The 19,854-nt window shown below is 43.3% G+C and overlaps 1 protein-coding gene across 2 annotated transcripts in view; it reads right to left on the bottom strand.

Moving 5' to 3' along the window:
- Nucleotides 1–19,854, bottom strand: part of CUBN (cubilin) — a 697,556-nt gene that overhangs the window by 336,226 nt on the left and 341,476 nt on the right. For both annotated transcript variants that reach the window (XM_030199596.1, XM_030199602.1), the window contains exon 30: nt 17,067–17,241. In XM_030199596.1, the coding sequence (XP_030055456.1) occupies nt 17,067–17,241 (175 nt within the window). The remainder of the gene's footprint in view (nt 1–17,066; nt 17,242–19,854) is intronic.

Raw genomic sequence — 19,854 nt, 5'->3', positions numbered from 1 at the left:
ATACTCATCATGGGGCTAGCTTCAAGCCAGGCCCAAACACTGTGGCAACCAATACCGCAATGCCGCCTCAGGTCCCTTCTGGGTACACCCCAAATATATACACTTTAGGAATACACTGCAAGGTTCTCTCCTACCATGGCAGTCTTCTGTCTCCTGGAGGCTGACTTACAGTTTCCCACCCTAGGGTAACACTTAGCTCTGACTACTTCTCTTCCCTGGCATTGCCCTCAGGTACTGTAGCCTCAGTTGCCACTCCCTTAGATACCTCTTGACTCGGGGGTCTCCCTGATCTGTTCTACTTCAGGACATTTAGGGGCTCATTTTCAAAACAGAAAAACATCCAAAAGTGGCACAAATCGGGAAATGGACTTCTTTTGTCCATAGCTATTTTCAAATAGCTATTTTCAAAATCCATTTTAAAGATATTTTTCTATGCAGTTCATCTACACAAACTCCAAATTACAAGGGGGCGTGTCAGGGGTGGGGTCTTGGGTGCTCCCAAAACTTGGACGTTTTTCTGCCTTAATGGAAGAAAGCAAAAACATCCAGAGTTAAGACATTTTGATCTGGACCTGTTTCAATCACGACTAAGTTGCAAAAAGGTGCCCTAAATGACCAGATGACCACTGAAGAGATTAAGACATGACCCTCTCCTTACTATCCTATGGTCACTAACCCCCTCCCATCCCCCAAAGATGTGAATGAAACATACCAGCCTCTATGACAGCTTCAGATGTTATGGCCAGTCCTATTAGAGCAGCAAGCAGGTCCCTTGAGTAGCCTACTGGTCGGTGAAGTGCACTGTAGAGAAGCGGACCCAGGCCTATATCCCACTCTAACTGTTACACTTGTGATGAAAAGTGTGAGCCGTACAAACCCAACAAAAACCTACTGTACCCACATATAGGTGACACCTGAAAGGCGCATCAATTTGAAAATACTACCCAGTGTACCTGAATGTAACTCACCTTCAGCTACTATTGAAAAAGGTGTGAGCAATATCAAAATAAATAAATAAATTATTACCGCCTGGCTACTGTGTGGCCTGGGCGGTAATTTCATTTTTTTACGTGTCCACTACACGCGCCAAAAAATATTTTTATTTTCCGGTGCACGGGCAGTAATCGGCATTTGAGTGCACGTTGACCATTACCGCCTGGTTAACGCGTGAGACCGTACCGCTAAGTGAATGGGTGGCGGTAAGGTCTCAGACTGAAAATGGACACATGCCAATTTTCATTTTGCCGCACAACCATTTTCGCCCCCCCCCCCTAAAGGCATTTTTTTACAGATGCGCTGAAAAATGGATCTGCGCACATCCAAAACACGTGCCTACACTAGCACAGGCCACTTTTCAGCACACCTTAGTAAAAGGACCCCAATTAGCATAAAATGCCTATAAAATATCTAGGAAATTATTACTTTTGAAACAAAAAGATAGACATTTTTCTGGTTCGAAAATCACTATCCTGCTTATTTTCGAAAGGAGAAAAACACCCATGTTCGGGAGATGGGCGTCCGTTTCCTGTGGGCAGCCAAATCGGTATAATCGAAAGCTGATTTTGGTTGTCTTCAACTGCACTCCGTCGCAGGAACAAATAAAGTTGACGGGGGCGTGTCGGAGGCATGGTGAAGGTGGGACTGGGGCGTGGTTATCGGCCGAGCAGAGATGGGCGCGCTCGGCCGATAATGGAAAAAAGAAAGGCGTTGTTAGCGAGAATTTAGGACACTTTTTTTGGACCCTTTTTTCTCACGAACAGGTCCTAAAAAAGTGCCCTAAATGACCAGATGACCACCGGAGGGAATCGGGAATCACCTCCCCTGACTCCTCCAGTGGTCACTAACCCCCTCCCACCAAAAAAAATCCACTTGCAAAAACCTTATTTCACAGCCTCTATGCCACCCTCAAATTCCATACCCACCTCCATGACAGCAGAATGTGTTCGATCCTCTCACAGCCTTTCCCTGGGTCAGATGTGGCTCTCGGGTGCACTGCAGGGTCACATCAGCATTGTATTGTGGTGGGTGTAGGGTATTGGGCTCCGTGATTTCACTAGCTTGTGTTACAGTCTCACGATGTTGGTAGTTGGTTGGCTCTTCTCCCATGGTGCTTTTCCCTCTGCTTACTGGGTCAGAGTGTGCCCTGTTTTGTTTCCAGTAGTCCACGAGGTAGTGGCCAATTTTGTAAGTCCGTTTTAGATCTCTTTCGTGTATTAGCCACGTTACAGAACTTAGTTCTTACCTTGAATGTTGCTGAAAGAAGGCATTGTACACCATTCTGCCAGCTCTTACCTACTGCTAATCTTAGTACCAGGGAGACTCGTTGCCAGTGGGGCACAACCTCTGATCTGCAGTTAACTGTGAGTAAACGCGGTTATTGAAATAAAGAACGTTTTCAGCGAGATTAGTCTTACGGTGTGAACTGCTGTGCCAAGGTTATATAGCAGCAACAAGTCCTGTCCCTGGAGCACTTTTAGTGGGTAATGTAGTGCACTTCAGGCAGGCAGACCCAGACCCATCCCCCCCTACCTGTACCACTTGTGGTGGTAAATGGGAGCCCTCTAACCCCCCCCCCAAACCCACTGTACCCACATGTAGGTGCCCCCCTTCACCATTAAGTGCTATGGTAATGGTGTTGAGTTGTGGGGAGTGGGTTTTGGGGGGGGATTTGGGGGTCTCAGCACCCAAGGTAAAGGAGCTATGCACCTGGGAAGTAATTTAATGTTTTTTCCTATTTTTTAAAAGTGCCCCTAGGGTGCCCGGTTGGTGTCCTGGCATGTGAGGGGGACCAGTGCACTACGAATCCTGGCCCCTCCCACAACCCAAAGCCTTAGATTTGGTCATTTTTGAGCTGGGATGCTTCGGTTTCAATTATCGCTGAAAAACGAAAACGCCCAGCTCAAACAAACGCCCACATCCAATGCATTTGCCTGGCACAAACCGTATTTGCGAAACTAAAGATAAGCGTCCATCTTTTTCGAAAATACGATTCGGCCCACCTCTTCACGGACCCGTTCTCGGAGATGGACGTTCTTACACATGGGCGTTTGCGTTCGATTATGCCCCTCCACGTTCACCACTTGACGTCATATCAAAAATGTCCCTTTTAACCACTTCTCTGCCTGAGCCCTAAGGTGGCTCAGTCTCTGTGATGGAGTGATCCTATGGGAACCTGGCCACATACCACCCACTTCCTCACAATGAGAGACAGGACTGAAATGTCTAAATTAAGAAACCAGCAAATTCTTCCCTCTTTTGTCATGCTGCAGAGTTGATATAGCAAGATGGCAATTTCCATATAAGCTACCTAACAATACCTAGCATGTGGCTATAACAAGACTACTTTTCCATATCAGATGAATCAAAGCTTGAATTATTGGAGCTTAAGAAAGATTATTGTCCTATTTATAGTTTTATATGCTTAGAATAAGGGATTTCAATCAAACTATTACTAGTGATGCGTCTCTTATCTAGAGGAGATATGCAGGTTTTAGGATTCCAGATTATAATTTGAAATGCCATTGATGGGAGATCTTCTCTTTTGCTCCCACTTTGGTTTGTGCCCAGATGACTGGGGAGAGTTTTTGTTGGTTTGTTGATTGTTTTTATTTAATGTACATTTCTATTATTTATTGCACTTCCTTTCTATTCTATTGTTTTTACATTGTACTATGAACCACTCAGAAAGCCTACTAATTGTTTGGTATACCAAAAATCAAATAAATATTAACAATATCTTCGCAGTGGTTTATAGTAACAAATATCTAAAAAAAAACACTCAATAAATGTAGAAGAGTAGAGATCAAAGTCATATAATTAAACTGAGAGGAAAATAGAGGAAGAGTCCAGATCCTGAGGCAACCCCCGGCATCCCAGGTTCTAGTCACTCTAGTAAATTTCTCTATAACATCCTAACAAAAACATTTTGAGGCCACTATGGAAAGAAGTGTCCAAGTCTGAGGTGTAGTGGAAGATTGGTCCAAAGTGAGGGGCCTATTATGCTAAATATGATGTGACAAATGTAACCAAGTGTAATATATATAAAAGAACGCACAACTAGATTTTGCTGAATAGATTGAAGTAACCTGAGGTGGAGTATGATATTAAGAGATTAGATAAGAAATGAGGCAGACTTTGAAGTTAAAAATAACATCTCTCAGTGAGGAAGAATTAATTGAGCCCCCTGCAGAAGTACGATAAGAACCAGTTCCGGAAACTATTGCAGGTCTCTGTTTTTGTCCCATTGCATCCCCGGTATGTAGCTTTGTTTCTTCCATTTAAAATCAACATAGACACCAACGTGCATCAATGGAGTGGTGGCAGTGGATGCAAGGAATGGGAGAGGTTCCTTCCAAACAAAGAAAACTGGCTAAAAGTTTTGTTCCAGAATCTAGATCTTATTAAAAAAAAACACATCAGCAGAGATATGATATCTCTTATTGATGGATGTACTAGAGAAGCCAGGGGTTTCTTTATAACCAAATATATGCAGAATATATGGATTTATTTTTTTCACTTTTATTTAAAAATAATAGCTTATTGATAAAAAAAATATATAATGTAAAGACTTGAAATCTCAAATACAGAAATGCTAGAAAAGGTAAAGGCTGATTTCTTAATTCTAAGCAGTGTCTTTTATGAATATTTAAAAAAATATACCTAACATAGAAATATAGGTCTACAAGTCAAGAACTTTTTACAATAAGTATGCTTTTAAAATATTGCTTCTGTAATTCATACAAAAGAGCCATATTTTAAATGAAAGAATTTTAAAAAATCTTTGTAGACAAAAAGAAATAAATAGTGATTCTATTGGTCCTTACAGATAAAGCATTAGCATTGGTTTGACTAGGCATACAACTAAGAAAAAGCAGTATCTGTTTATTCATAAATCTACATGTGGTGAAAAGAATCCGCATCTCCACGCGAGCTGAGAAAGTAGTTAATGATATATTGGCTTACTGCACTGATCAGTACTGCATGACAACATGCTGAACTTTAACTAATATAAATGAGCTTTTCCTTGGGGATGTCAGTGTTGAACACTGAACTTTATTAATGTTTTGAAAAAATAAAAATTCAAGCTCGGCTCAGTCATGGAAGCATGCACAGGAGATGTGTTTCTTTCTGACCCACAGTTACTAACAGTGCATCTTTTGTCAGTCTTTATAACCGAAAGAGGGCTTTCTCCCTGAAATTAACTTATGACTAACACCATGGGCCAGTGCTGACAGCTTGCCAAAGTTGAACAGATATACTGTTTCATTCTGTTCCCCTCCTGGCATCCTCTCTCCCTTCCTTCCTTCCTTCAGCCCAATCCCAGGCCCAGGATTCCTCCCACCCCCCCCCCCCCCCCACCCCCGGGAGGGGGAGATTTACACATCATTGAAATGATCATCTTTGTAAGGCACCACAGACTCCATCACTGAATGCTGAAGAAAGTATCTCAGTAGAAGTAGGTAAAGTCATAGGATTATACGCCCCATATTACTCTAGAGCAAGCTTTTTTTTGGAGGGGGGGGGGGGGGTTACTTTATTTTTCATCAGTCCCACAAAACTCTGAGGCTCCCAGTCAATGTTTTGACCATTGTTTTGTGGAGTCCATGGAACTCATTTTCAAAAGAGAAAAATATCCCAAAATCAGCAGAGGGATGGTTTTCACGGAAAAACATTCAAATAGTGATTTTTGAAACTCAGATTTGAGATGTTTTTCTCTGCAGTTTGTATAAATTGCTATAATGTATGTTGGGGGTGGGTTTTGAGTAGGCCCAGAATGTAGATGTTTTTCAGCAATAACAGAACAAAATAAAACTGCCTAGGGCCCAAATTAGAACATTTTTATCTGGACCCGTTTCAATCATGACTAAGAGGGGCATTTTCGAAAGAAATGTCCAAGTTGTGATTTAGCCGTCTTTGCAAAACATCGAAATCCAGGGACGGGGAAACACGTATTTTCGAAAAAAGATGAACGCCCATTTTTGATTTCGAAAATACCGTCAGAGATGTCCAAATCCTTAAATTTGGATGTCCCTAGAGATGGACGTCTTTGACTTTAGGCGATTTTCAAAACCAAAGACGTCCATGTCTAAAACATCCAAATGCAAGCCATTTGGACGTGGGAGGAGCCAACATTAGTAGTGCACTGGTTCCCCTGACATGCCAGGCACCCTAGGGGGCACTGCAGTGGACTTCATAAATTGCTCCCAGGTACATAGCTCCCTTACCTTGTGTGATGAGCCCCCCAAAACCCACTACTCACAACTGTACACCACTACCATATCCCTTAAGGGTGAAGGGGGGCACCTAGATGTGGGTACTGTGGGTTTGTGGTAGGTTTTGGAGAGCTCGCTGTTTCCTCCACAAATGTAACAGGTAGGGGAGGTATGGGCGTGGTCCGCCTGTCTGAAGTGCACTGCAGTACCCACTAAAACTGCTCCAGAGACCTGCATGCGCTGTCATGGATCTGAGTATGACATCTGAGGCTGGCACGAAATATTTTTAAAGATGCTTTTTGAGGGTGGGAGGGGGTTAGTGACCACTGGGGGAGTAAGAGGAGGTCATCCCCCATTCCCTCCAGTGGTCATATGGTCATTTTGGGCACCTTTTTGTGCCTTATTCGTAAAAAAAACACGTCCAGGTGAAAACGTCCAAGTGTTCCTCAGAGACGTCCTTGTTTTTTTCGATTATGGGTCAAAGCCGTCCAAGTGTTAGGCATACCCAAGTCCCGCCTTTGCTACGCCTCCGACACGCCCCCTTGAAATTTGGACATCCTTGTGATGGACTGCAGTTGGAGATGTCCAAAATCCGGTTTCGATTATACCGATTTGGACGTCTCTGTGAGAGGGACGTCCATTTTCCGTTTTATGTCGAAAGATGGACATCCTTCTCTTTCAAAAATGAGTCTGTAAGTCACAAAAAGGTGTCGCCAGCTGACCACTGGAGGGATTAAGGCATTTCCCCCCCTTAATCCCCCACTGGTCATTGACCCCTTCCCACCCACCCCCCACCCCCAAAGATGTGACAGTGACAGTACAGCTCTGTGACAGCTTTAGATATTATAGTTCTAATAATAAACGATTATGCCCAGTCATATTAGAGCAGTAAGCTGGTTCCAGGAGTAGGCTAGTTGTCAGTGCAGTGAACTGAAAAGAAAGGAACCTAGGTCCATGTCTCACTCTTATTAGTACACTTGTGGTGGAAATTGTGAGCCTTCCAAAATCTACTTAATAGCAAATATACCTATAGACGCCTACAGACCTGAGGACTTTTGTAGGGGTGTACAGTTAGGTACAGCAGGTTTTTAGGTGTTCCTGGAGGGCTCACAATACAAAATGAGGGGTCCTTTTACTAAGGTGAGCTGAAAAATGACCTGCGGTAGTGTAGATGCGTGTTTTGGGCGCGCAGAATTATTTTTTAGCGCACCTACAAAAAAATGCATTTTTAAAATTTTTGCTGAAAATGGACATGTGGCAAAATGAAAATTGCCACACGTCCATTTTGAGTCTGAGACCTTACCGTAACCATTGACCTAGCGGTAAGGTCTCATGAGGTAATGATCTACGTGCATCAAATTCCACTTGACGAGAGTAGCTGCCGCCCGTCAGAAAATAAAAAATATTTTTCAGACACACATAGCGGACGAACGCCAAAATTGAAATTACCACAAGGTCCATGCGGTAACCGGGCGGAAACTCCAATTTGACGCATGTTGGGCATGTGTAGGTGCCTGCGGCTTAGTAAAAGGGCCCCTAAGGGTGTTAAGGTGGGAGTTGTACCTGGGTCCCTTTTTGTGAAATCCTCTGCACTGACCACTAGGCTGCTCCTCTGCTCTGCTGGGATGTCTGTGTGGCCAGTTTACTAGGAATGGTGCCACACACTCATCTCTATAGCTTCTTTTGTGCATTTTTCTCTAGGATTGTTTTTTTTTTAAAACTGGTAGCTAAAAATATGTGTACTGGGCACAAAATGTCTGGAAAATAATGATTTTTGAAACCACAAAACAGACGTTTTTCAGGTTCAAAAATTGCATGTTCAGGATGAGATTTGTAGACGTTTTGCTGGGCTTGGGCATTATATAAAAAATGTCCCTCTGTGTGAATTGATGGAAGAGGAGAGGTCACACGATATGACACCTGCCAATGAGTCTTCTCTTGAATAGCCCCAAGAAGAGTTCACTTAATGCAAGACTATCTCGGCTTCAGGAAGCAGGTGAAAGCCTGGCTGTTCTCCCAAGCTTTTCAAAGGAAGAAGCATACTACACCATAATGTGTACTGCTATTTGAATACTTCTATTGCTATAATTGTTTAAAACCTATGTCTAGTTTATACTTGCTGTATTCCTCCTTGGCAGAATTTCTTCAAAAAGTAGTGAATAAATCCTAATAAATTCATAAAATAAATACATAGCGGTATATATGATCAAAGGTACGAACCAGACAAAGAGGATTGCCTGAACTTAATTTGCTGAATTACAATAGCTGTAGCTCCCTTGTGTTTCCTTCTCCATGCCCATCCTTCCCTTACTTTTTTCACCTCTCTATCCCCTACACATCATCCCTTCCTAATGTCAGCATTCTCTCTGTTCGCTCCTCCAGTTCTAGCTCTTTGTCTTCCCTCTCCCCTTCCTTTTCCTTCCCTTTCTTCTCTACAATCCCAACCCTTTCTTCTGCTCCCTCTCAGCCTAATCATAATCCTATCTCCTCTCTGCCCCAACCAAGCCCTTTCCTATCCCCCTTCCACATCTCTTCTTCCTGTCCCTCCCTGTATATCTCACCCCTCGCACCTGAATCCATCATTGTTCCCCTCCCCATCCCTCTTCTTGAGGAACAGCAAGCTGTACACCAGGGAAGCCTCACATATCTTTAGCATGAAACTACATATTGTACCTACTCTACCTAACTTTAATGCACCTCAAATTTTGATTTAAAACAGTGATTAATTAAACCTAAAATACAAACTCTCTCCATTAATCTGCTCCCCACCCCTTCTCTCTAAAACTCTAGCCTTTTCTCCTAACCCAGCACACTCTCCTTTCTCTCCCCTCTGACTTCACCATTCTTTCCCTTCCTCTACCCCATTCCCAATCCTTTCACCTCCCAACCTGCTTTCAACACCCAATACTATCTCCCTGCAACTACCACACAACATGCGAAACTGCTCCTACCCCTACAACTGCTTCCTCATGTAATCCCACCACTCCTTCTCTCCCTTCCCAAGGCTTTACCCCTGGAATCTCCTTTCTTCCCTCCTCCAAACCCAATCCCAGCACTCTTCCTCCTTTCTCCTTCTTCTGCCCCCACCAGACTCTGGCTTCAACCCTTCTTTCTCCTGTTGGCCCAGCTCTGGTGCTCTCCCTCTCTTCTCCTTCCCTAGGCAAGACTCTAACATTCTTCTTTCCACAGGCCAATGCTCAGAAACAAACATGGGTGCTAGAGGCCATTAGCATCAGACTAGCACCAGCATTAGTGAGCGCAGAATACTCAAAGGCTCTAGCGCGGGAAAGAATAAGCGTGCCAAAGATTTACTCAAATAGCACGCTAATGTAGTCAAACAGGTGTTAATGAAGTTGTTTCCTATTCCCTCCCAATGCTCAGAGAGGAGCGCACAAACCAAAGCTGCCCTTATTCCTAAAAAAAATAGTGCCAGCTCAGAGCAGGCATTAAGGTGAAGAGAGGATTTCTCACGATTCTCTCTTTAAAATCTTCAATGTTTTCTTTAATTTTGAAGCAGAAGGAATTTCATGCAAGCCCCTAAGCACCAGTAGTGATGTGTGCAAGTCCGAGCAAAGCCGAAAGTGAAAGCACACATTGGCGCCTGTCTCCTACATTTAAATATAAGCCTTCTAAGTAAAAAAAATTGAAAAGCTTATATTTACAGGCGCAGAAAACAGACACCAATGTGTGCTTCATGTTCAGGTTTACCTGGTGCATGTGCAAAGGAGCTGAATTTACCACAGAACTCTTCTGCACATGTGCCAAGCATATTCCCCCCTTGCTTTCACTTTTACAGCACGAATCTAATTTGAATATCATTTCCTTTGAGCATTGGCAAGTTAGTTTTCTGTGCTGTTCCTGTGGTATGGTTTCTGTGCTGTTGGTTTACTGCGAAAGTTCTGAGCATCGACCCGTCAGTGACCTTACCAGCCCTTCCCCAGCATTCTCCCTGTGCTGTCTCTATGTATGTCTTAGAGGAGAGAAGGGAGGTGGGTGGTACGTAGGGGTGGGGGGAGTAGGGTAGATATTGAGTTAAGAGGCAGATGGGTGTGGGATAGGGGAGGGGTTGATAAAGAAGTAGGAGTGACTGCATATCCTCCCAGTCTTCCCCAGGGTGACTCCTAGGTCCACCCCGAACCACCCAGGGCCTCCGCTCCAGGTGCTGCGCGCCAATATTTTCTCTCTGCAGGTTTTATTTTCTTTCTACTACTCCTAATGGCTCCAGTACAATTTCTTTTATTGATACTGTTCCTTCCCAATTTCTTTCTCCATCTGAAACCACTGTTTATCTCAGGACCACATTGCCCACCTTCTGCTTTCATCACATCACCGTCCCTTTTGTCTTCTTCCTTCTTCTCAGCTCTCAAGCTTCAACATTTTCTTCCTTTCATTCAACCATATCCATTCTGTGCGAGTGCATTTCATCTTCATCACTGTCATCATGTCTCTCCTGCTGTTCTCCGTACTCCCTTGCTCCTTTCTCCTGCTCTCTGCTGGGGATATTAATCCCAATCCTGGTCCTCCAAATCAGCTCTCACCCTACTTGTGCAGGACACACTGCAATGTCTCCAATCTGATTTCTGTTCCTCTCCTCTCCCTTTCTTCTCTGCTTTTCTTATGTGCCCTGTGGAATGCCCACTCTGTCTCAAACAACCTTTCCTACATCCACAATCTCTTGTATTCTCCATCTGTTTGCACTAACTGAATCTTGGCTTTGCCCCAAGGACTCTGCTTTAGCTGCTGCTCTGTGTCATGGAAGTTACCTTTTCCCCCATACACCACACCGGGTTGGCCGCAGAGGTGCTGTCGGGCTACTATTCTCACCCTCTTGTAGATTTCAACCTCTTCTTCCACCTCAGTCTCAGTGCTTTTCTTCCTTCAAAGACCTCTCCATTCGTCTATTCACTCCTCTGCCTCTCCGAGTTTCAGCCATTTATTGATCCCCTGATAAGTCCCTTTCTTCCTTTCTCCCTGACTGATTCCTAGCTTTTCTTCTTTCTCAAACCCTCATCTCCTTCCCTCATTTTTGAGGATTTTAACATTCATGCTAATGATCTCTCTGAATCTCATGCCTCTCAGCTTCTTGCTTTAACATCCTCCTTCAATCTTCAGTTGTGCTCCACTACCCCTACTCACCAGAATGGCCACTGTCTTAATCTTGTCTTCTTTTCCAACTGCTTACTCTCCAGTTTCTGCATCTCTGTTCTTCCCCTCTCTGACCATCTTTTGATAACCTTAACACTTAAACACCCTCTCCCCCAGCCTTGTCCAATCTCCAGCTATACATTTAGGAATCTTCAGGCTATTATTGACTGTTGCAATCACTCCACCAGTGTTTCATCCCTCTTCTCAACCACTATGTTATCCTAATCTGTCAATGAGGCTGCCTCTTCCTATAATACCATTCTCTCCACTGCTCTGAATACCCTCACGCCTCCTATTCCCTGTTTGGTAAGGTGTTCCAAACCCCAGCCTTGGCTGACCTCTAGAATCCACTACCTACATTTCTGTACCGCATCTACTGAATGCCTTCAGCTGAAATTCTGTTCCTATGCTGACTTCATACATTTCAAATTCTTGCTGACCTCTTTCCAGTCTGCTCTTTCATTTGCCAAACAGGACTACTACATCCACTCGACAAACTTTCTTACTCAAACCCTCATGCTGAACTCTCTCCTTAAAGTGCCTTCACCTCCAACCTCTCCTTCACTTTCCCCCAGAATATGGCTGAGTACTTTCATGATAAAGCTCACAAGATTAACCTTGAGGTCTCAACCAAGTCACTTCTACCTCTCCTTCCCCCAGTCCATTCTGTCAACCCTCCTTCAATCCCTGCCTCCTTTTCTGAAATTACTGAAGAGGAAATTGCATATTTTCTTTCCTCCTCCAAACTGACTACCTGTACCTCTGGTCCTATTCCTACCCATCTGCTCAGCACTATCTCTCCTACTGCCATCCCTTCTATCTATCAAATCCTCAATCTTTCACTTTTCAATGCAACTGTTCCTGATACCTTCAAACATGCCGTAGTTACACCACTCCTCAAAAACCTTCATTGGACCCTACCTGCCCTTCCAACTATCACCCTATTGCCTCCCTTTCCTATCCAAGATACTTGAATGTGCTGTTCACTGCCATTGTCTTGACTTTCTTTCATCTCAAGCTATTCTTGACCCACTTCAATCTGGATTTCGCCATCTACATTCAACTGAAACAGCCCTTGCTGAAGTCTCCAATGACCTGTTCCTGGCCAATGATCACCACCTACATCTTGATACACTGTCCTCACCTGGATTTCAGGGCTCTGTTCTTTCTTGGGTTTCTTCTTATCTCTCACATCACATTTTTAGTGCATGCTCAGGTGGATCCTCCTCCACTTCATTTCCCACTATCAGTTGGGGTACCTCAGGGCTCTGTCTTGGGACCTCTTCTTTTTTACATCTATACTTCTTCACTTGGTGCTCTGATCTCCTTCCATAGTTTTCAGTATCACCTTTATGCTGATGACTCCCAGATCTACCTCTTCACACCAGAAATTTCAGCAGGAAACCAGGCCCAAGTATCAGCCTGCCTATCTGACATTTCTGCCTGATGTCTCACTGCCATCTGAAAGTAAACATGGCCAAGACTGAGCTTCTTATCTTCCCCCCTATACCCACCTTTTCTCTTCCCCCATTCTCTAAATCTATGGATAACAATCTCATCCTCTCTGTCTCATCAGCTCATAACCTTGTGTCATCACCCTGTTCCTGAAGGTGCACAGCTCTATTATACCTGATGTTAATAGTAGTAACGGATACCTCAAGCTGTGATTCAGGGAAAGGTTGTGCAATATAAACTAACCTTGTCCTTACAACTCAAAGTTGTAAGCAGGAAAAAAAACCTAGGATTTTCCTGTAGATGATGAACGACAAGAAAAAGGTAAGTTGTCACAAAAAATGCTTTCATTTGTAACTATAGTTGAGATATCAATTTTTCTTTAGAAATATATGGATTCCTCTTAAGTGAAAACACTTAAGAGGTAAGATTTGAAACTAGTTCGGCTGACCTTTACAAATGGGTCTGGTTTCTTTTTCTTTTACAGAACAATTGTGAATTCTACAGGTACTGAGCCCATGAACACTGTGAGCCCATGAACACTGCAATCTATCAGGTAAATATAGCTTTACACTACTTTTAACCTTTCAATTTTAACCAAATTTTAACTTAAATTCAAACCTTCTCTTTGTCATAAGAATGGATTCTTTGTGTAGTGTATTTTCTTTTAGGAATTAATGTCTCACACCTGGCAGCAGGTAGGTGTATCACTATAGTGTCCCTTTTTTTTATGCTTGTGTTGATGCAGGGTTCACTTAGCTGAATCTTTCTTGGCTGGAGGACTTTGATCTTTCTTGTATGTTGCAGCTGAGAATCAAAGAGACGTTCTTACACAGCATCAATGTTTCACAAGATCAGGGCTGGATTGCAGGCCTCACCTAACTTTGACTACATAAATGAAGAAAGACCCTATCTCTCCTGTTTGAGCCAGATACCTCTTAGAGACTTACAATTAGAAATAACTGTGGGCTGTCCAGATAAGGGTAAACCAAAAAGATATTTTTCTTTTTAACCCTAATCTTCCAGGACCTATTCTATAATCACTCTTGCCTCTTACTAATGAAGAGCCTTTGATGATCTTCTCCTTGACTTTTTCAGGAACCCACTTAGCTTTCAGCTCCTTTTCATCAATTTGATATTGATAACACGCTCACATTTGTGCTACACACATTCTTTGCCAAGCAATTCTCTCAGTACAGTAAAACATACACACTAAATAAAAAAACATTTACTCTCATGTATGCTGTATCTCTATTTTCCACACTGCACTGATATTCCCATTCACTTCTATCACATACCAAGCAAAAACACTTCCACCATTAACATTATGTCACACTGTACTAGTTAAGGCTAAATTCTTTTATTCACAATCACCAATACCAGGCCTTACACATGCTGAGGAACCACACACCCCTCAGCACATCCAATTCCTTCAGCTTCCAGGGCTCCTCTGATTAACTGTCACAGGTGACATTGTTATGGAAACGTTGGCCTGGCTGGGCCATCTTACCAAAATTAACCAATCAGCTAGCTTTTAGAACCTAAAGCTTTTTCAACCTGTTCCTCATGGAATCCTGCTTTAACATTCCAATCTCCATTTTGATTTTAAACTTTCCCATAGGGAATAATGAGAAAATGACATATAAAAAACTTTTTACAGGCAAAACAAAGTAAAAAAAATTGAAATTCACCATGCCATCCATGCACTGCTTTACTAGCAAACCAATGGCCTTAGTTTTCCAAAAGCCCCCTTTATTTATGGACATCATCCAAAACTACTAGAAAATTAATAAAAATTCCCCTAAATGTCCTCTATTGAGGATTTCCCCCCCCAAAAAACCCATTCTGAACCCTAAAATCACCCCAAACATTGCCCTCAGGTTTTCTCCACTTTACATTTTTTTTAAATAATTACCTCATAACTACAATTTTTTTTTTTTAAAGAACCCTTAAGCACCAGTACATCTGACCCCCAAACCACAATTTTAAGAAAATGAACCATATTTTCAGGCCACCAGACCCCTTACCTTGCTCCCCTTAGGCTTCTCACCTGGCAACCACCTTTCTTTCGGGTCCCGATGGATCCCCAATAACCTCAAATTCCAGCGATGGAGAACCGCAAAATGTGTGGAAATCCGGCTGGGCAGGCTCAAAAATCAAGCCCCCTGCTTCGTTTTGGACGTAGTCGCATCCCCGGAGTGTTACTGCACATGTGTGACAAATCGTGCATGCTCCAGGGACCCATGTAGGCTGAAGCCGGCCATTTTCTTGGCTGTTCCGGCCCCGGGAAGACTCATTTCCAGGCCGGACAGCATCGTGGGAAGTCACGAAAAGTGATATGTCCTGTCGGAGAAAGGAGTCAAAGATGACCCGAAGTGTAACTCCCCTAAGGGGTTAAAGTTTTTATATCTGGGGAGGGGAGCTTTCCTGCTGCATTCCGGGAGGTCCAGAAGGGTTCTGGGCTGCTCTGAGTGGTCTGCTCTATCTTCAGGTCATTCCTGGCTCTGGGAGAGGTCCAGATTGCCAGAGGATACATTGGTGGCTAGTGCTGGTTTGCTGGGTTGCCTCTGGGGCATCTTGGGGTCTCCGATGGGAGATATTGCTTTTCTTGACTTTCCACGATGCTGTCTGGCCCGGGAATTAGGTTTCCTGGGTCTGGAATAGCCAGGAAAATGGCCAGCTTAGGCCTAGATAGGTCCCCGGAGCATGCACGATTTGTCACATATGTGCAGTAGTGCTCCGAGGATGCGACTAGGCCCAAAACGAAGCTGGGGACTCAATTTTTGAGCCTGCCCAGCCAGAGTTCAGGTACCTGAAAAATAGTTACTATACCTAAATATACGCCACTTCAGTAGCCTTCAGGCATGCAGATGTCTTATATATTTAGGTACAGTAGGTATTTTTCTGTTTCTGGAAGGCTCAAAATTATTATTAAAAAAAGTTGAAGTTGTACATGAACCTGGGTGCCTTGGATCACAGGCCACTGCACTAACCACTAGGCTCTACCTTTGACTTATTTGCTGCTTTCTTCAGAATGGCTATAATACCGGAAGCTGCCAGAGCCTGGTTTCCTTTCCAGTTTCACTTTCAGGGGAGAGAGATGGAGACAGCAACCACTGGGGGATTAAAGAGGGATCATGCCTTAATACCTCCAGTGGTCATCTGCTCAATTAGAACAACTTTATTTTTTGTCTTTAACTTGGACGTGACTGAAACAGATCTAGATAAAAGTTCCTGCTTTTTAGACTTGGATGCTTCTTCACATTTGAAAATCCATGTGAAAATCCATCCACATTTGAAAGTCCTACTTTTCGGCCCTCCCTAGCTCTGCCCAAAACACATCCACAACAAGTCCCTTGCTATTTGGATGAACTGCAGTGTGAAATGTCCAAATTCTAACTTTCCAAAATCAGGATTTGGAATTTTATTTGCAGATAGACATTTTTTTTAGACATTTTAAAATGCCGATTTATTTATATATTTAAAGTTTGAGAGAAATTTTTTAAAAGGAAATAACAAGGAACAACATGGCATATAAAACTTTCCTTCATTGAATGTTTCATCATATTCCACAACTTACTTGCTGACTAAATCTGACAGAAAAAAAACATATCTGACAGAGAGGACCCTATTCACCACAACTCATTAACATGAGTTATTGGTAAATAGTCCTAACTGAGAGTATCACACATTTATACTGGCAATTAATGGATGGGAAGTGCAAAACCTTAGTGCACCTTAGGATATAGATGTTAGTGTTAAACGTGAAGAATAACAGCCTCCTGTAGTCTTCCAGCCATTCCTAATTTAACAATTTTACTTTACATCAGAGCCGTAGCGAGGGGAGCTGACACCCGGGGCGGGTCGCCATTGTGCACCCCCCCCCCCCCCCCGGGTGCAGCACGGCGCACCCCCCCCCCCCCCCCGGAGTGCATACCTGCGGCGAGGGACGGGCGGGAGGGCCGATCCGCCCCGACTGCACGTTGCTGGGGTGTGTCGGCTCCGCGCTGGTTCACTGCTCTCTCTGTCCTGGAACAGGAAGTAACCTGTTCCGGGGCAGAGAGGCCAGTGCACCAGCGCGGAGCCGACACCCCCCAGCGGCGTGCACCCGGGGCGGACCGCCCCCCCACCCCCCCTTCCTACACCACTGCTTTACATGCATAATTAATTTTAATACTCGTTCCCTATCTATTTGGGAAGAACATGTTGACTTCATTCCAAATATGGATGTCAAGTTAGTGCCAGATTTAAACGTACCTCCTGGGAGCTCATCCCAAGTAGCATTGAATCCTTTTCCACTGATAAAAGCGTCTGTCTTGAATCGCACTGTTATAGTATTTCCTGTACTAGATACTTGCAGTGGGTTCCCTGCTGATCGGGGAGCGCACAGCTGGGCCAACCTTGGAGAAGTTAAATCTGGGCCACCATAGATCTGTAGTAAGAAGGAAGTCACAAAAATGAAAAAAAAAAGTATCACTTAATAAGACAAGCACTATTTTATTTATGACTTCTATTTAAATACATATATATCCTACCTATTGAAACAAATGCTCCAAGCAGGTCGTAACAATAAAAAAATGCGTTACAACAAACCAATAACATTTATTTATTTATGACATTTATATCCCACATTATCTCAAACAAATTTGGGCTCAATGTGGCTAACAGTAAACATTTGCAAAAAGTACAGTTAGTATTAGCATACATAGAGGGGCATAATCGAACAGAAACGCCTATCTCCATGGGCGTTTATCTCCGAGAACGGGTCCGTGAAGGGGCGGACCCAAGCGTATTTTCGAAAAAATTAGACGTCCATGTTTTATTCGCCAAGTTGTGAGCTGGGCGTTTTTGCTTTTCAGCGATAATGGACAATGAAATCGCCCAGCTCAAAAACGAATAAATCCAAGGCATTTGTTCGTGGGAGGGGCCAGGAGTCGTAGTGCACTGGTCCCCCTAACATGCCAGGACACCAACCAGGCACCCTAGGGGGCACTTTTACAAAAACAGAACAAAAGGTAAAAGAGCTCCCAGGTGCATAGCACCCTTCCCTTGTGTGTAGAGCCCCCCAAATCCCCCTCAAAACCCACTGCCCACAAGTCTACACCATTACTATAGCCCTAAGGAGTGAAGGGGGGCACCTACATGTGGGTACAGTGGGTTCGGGGGGGGGGGGTTGGACGACTAAGCATTAAGCAGCACAATTGTAACAGGTAGGGGGGGGATGGGCCTGGGTCCACCTGCCTGAAGTCCACTGCACCCCCTAACAACTGCTCCAGGGACCTGCATACTGCTGCCAGGGAGGTGGGTATGACATTTGAGGGTCAAAATAAAAAGTTGTGAAACATCATTTTTTGTGGTGGGAGGGGGTTTATGACCACTGGGGGAGTCAGGGGAGGTCATCCCCGATTCCCTCCAGTGGTCATCTGGTCATTTAGGGCACTTTTGGGGGCCTTATTCGTGAAAAAACAGGGTCCAGGAAAAGTGCCCTAAATTCTAGCTAAAAACGCATACTTTTGTCCCATTATCTGTGAAATGCGCCCATCTCTGTTCGGCAGATAACCACGCCCCAGTTCCGCCTTCGCCACACCTCTGACACGCCCCCATCAACTTTGTCCGCATCCGCGACGGAGTGCAGTTGAAAACGTCCAAAATCGGCTTTCGATTATACCGCTTTATTCGTTTTTGTGAGATAAACGCCCATCTCCCGATTTAGGTCGGAACTTGGGCGTTTTTCTCATTCGATTATAAGCTGGATAGTAATATACAATACACAAACCTCACTACTATTGAATAACAAGAGCCGGGTTCCAAGCATGCCTGAGAGCTAACAATTAGAAGTGTGAGTAAGGGATTTACTAAATAAAAATACTTTCAACATCTTACAAAATAAGAGGTAACTGGTGACTTATCTTAATGGAATAGGCAGAAAATTGTATATCTTTGTACCTTGATAGGTAAAGCCTGCATTATGAATAGATTTATAAAATACAACATGCCAGATATAAAATAACATATGAAAATAAAATATCCATCCACAACAAACACATGTAGATAGAGAGGATAATTTTATAACAGTCCACCTAATCGTTTTTGAAAAAACGCACCTACAGTATACCTTTTATTTTTTTATAAGCAGATAGAATGTGCACAAATACACACATGCAAATGTACACCTACTCTGAAGCAGTGATCTATGAGAGTAATTTTACAACAGGGCACCTGGTTTAAGAGGACAAAGGATCCTTTTACAAAGTTGTGCTAGAGTTTTTAGTGCGTGCTAAAAATAAGCGTGTGCTAAATTATAGACACCTGTATATTCCTATAGGCGTCTTTAGCGTTTAGCATACACTATTTATTAGTGCGCACTATAAATGCATCTGCGCCTTTGTAAAAGACCCCCTTAATTGAGTGTCTTCTTAGGTGCTATTTAGTAAGGGCACATGGGAGCCTACTCTATGTATCTTTTCTGATGCTTATAGTCACACTTCCTTTGCAGGTGCAGACATTTTATAACTGGTCTACAATCTAGATTATAAAATATGCTAATGTATTGGCTCACTTAAGGGGTCTTTTATTAGCTATGGCAGAATTTTTAGCTCGTGGCAGAAATCAGCTGATGGTAAACACCAAGACGCCAATTATATTCCTATTGGCGTCTTGACGTTTACCGCCAGCTGATTTCTACCGCAAGCTAAAAATGCTACCGTGGCTTAATAAAAGACCCACTTAAATAATCTATACATGTACTTCTGAATTCCACCCATTCCTGCATAATCCCTACCAGCAAAATGTTCACTTTAATAGCAATGTGCATGCTCCTTTTGACTGTGGGCAAGTCACTTAACCCTCCATTGCCCCAGGTACAAAATAAGTACCTGTATATATGTAAACCGCTTTGAATGTAGTTACAAAATACCACGGAAAGGCGGTATATCAAGTCCCATTTCCTTTTTATGCTATTTGGTAGTTCATAAAAGGCCAGATATGCATAAAAATGACTTTCTAAAATTTGGTGTTTTCTCCCTCCTTCAGTCTTTTACTGACT

The sequence above is a fragment of the Microcaecilia unicolor genome, chromosome 1 (assembly GCF_901765095.1).
Source record: "Microcaecilia unicolor chromosome 1, aMicUni1.1, whole genome shotgun sequence".
Taxonomy (NCBI): Eukaryota; Metazoa; Chordata; class Amphibia; order Gymnophiona; family Siphonopidae; genus Microcaecilia; species Microcaecilia unicolor.
Note: the sequence above shows the minus strand (reverse complement) of the source record. Positions and strands in the feature narration are given on the sequence as shown.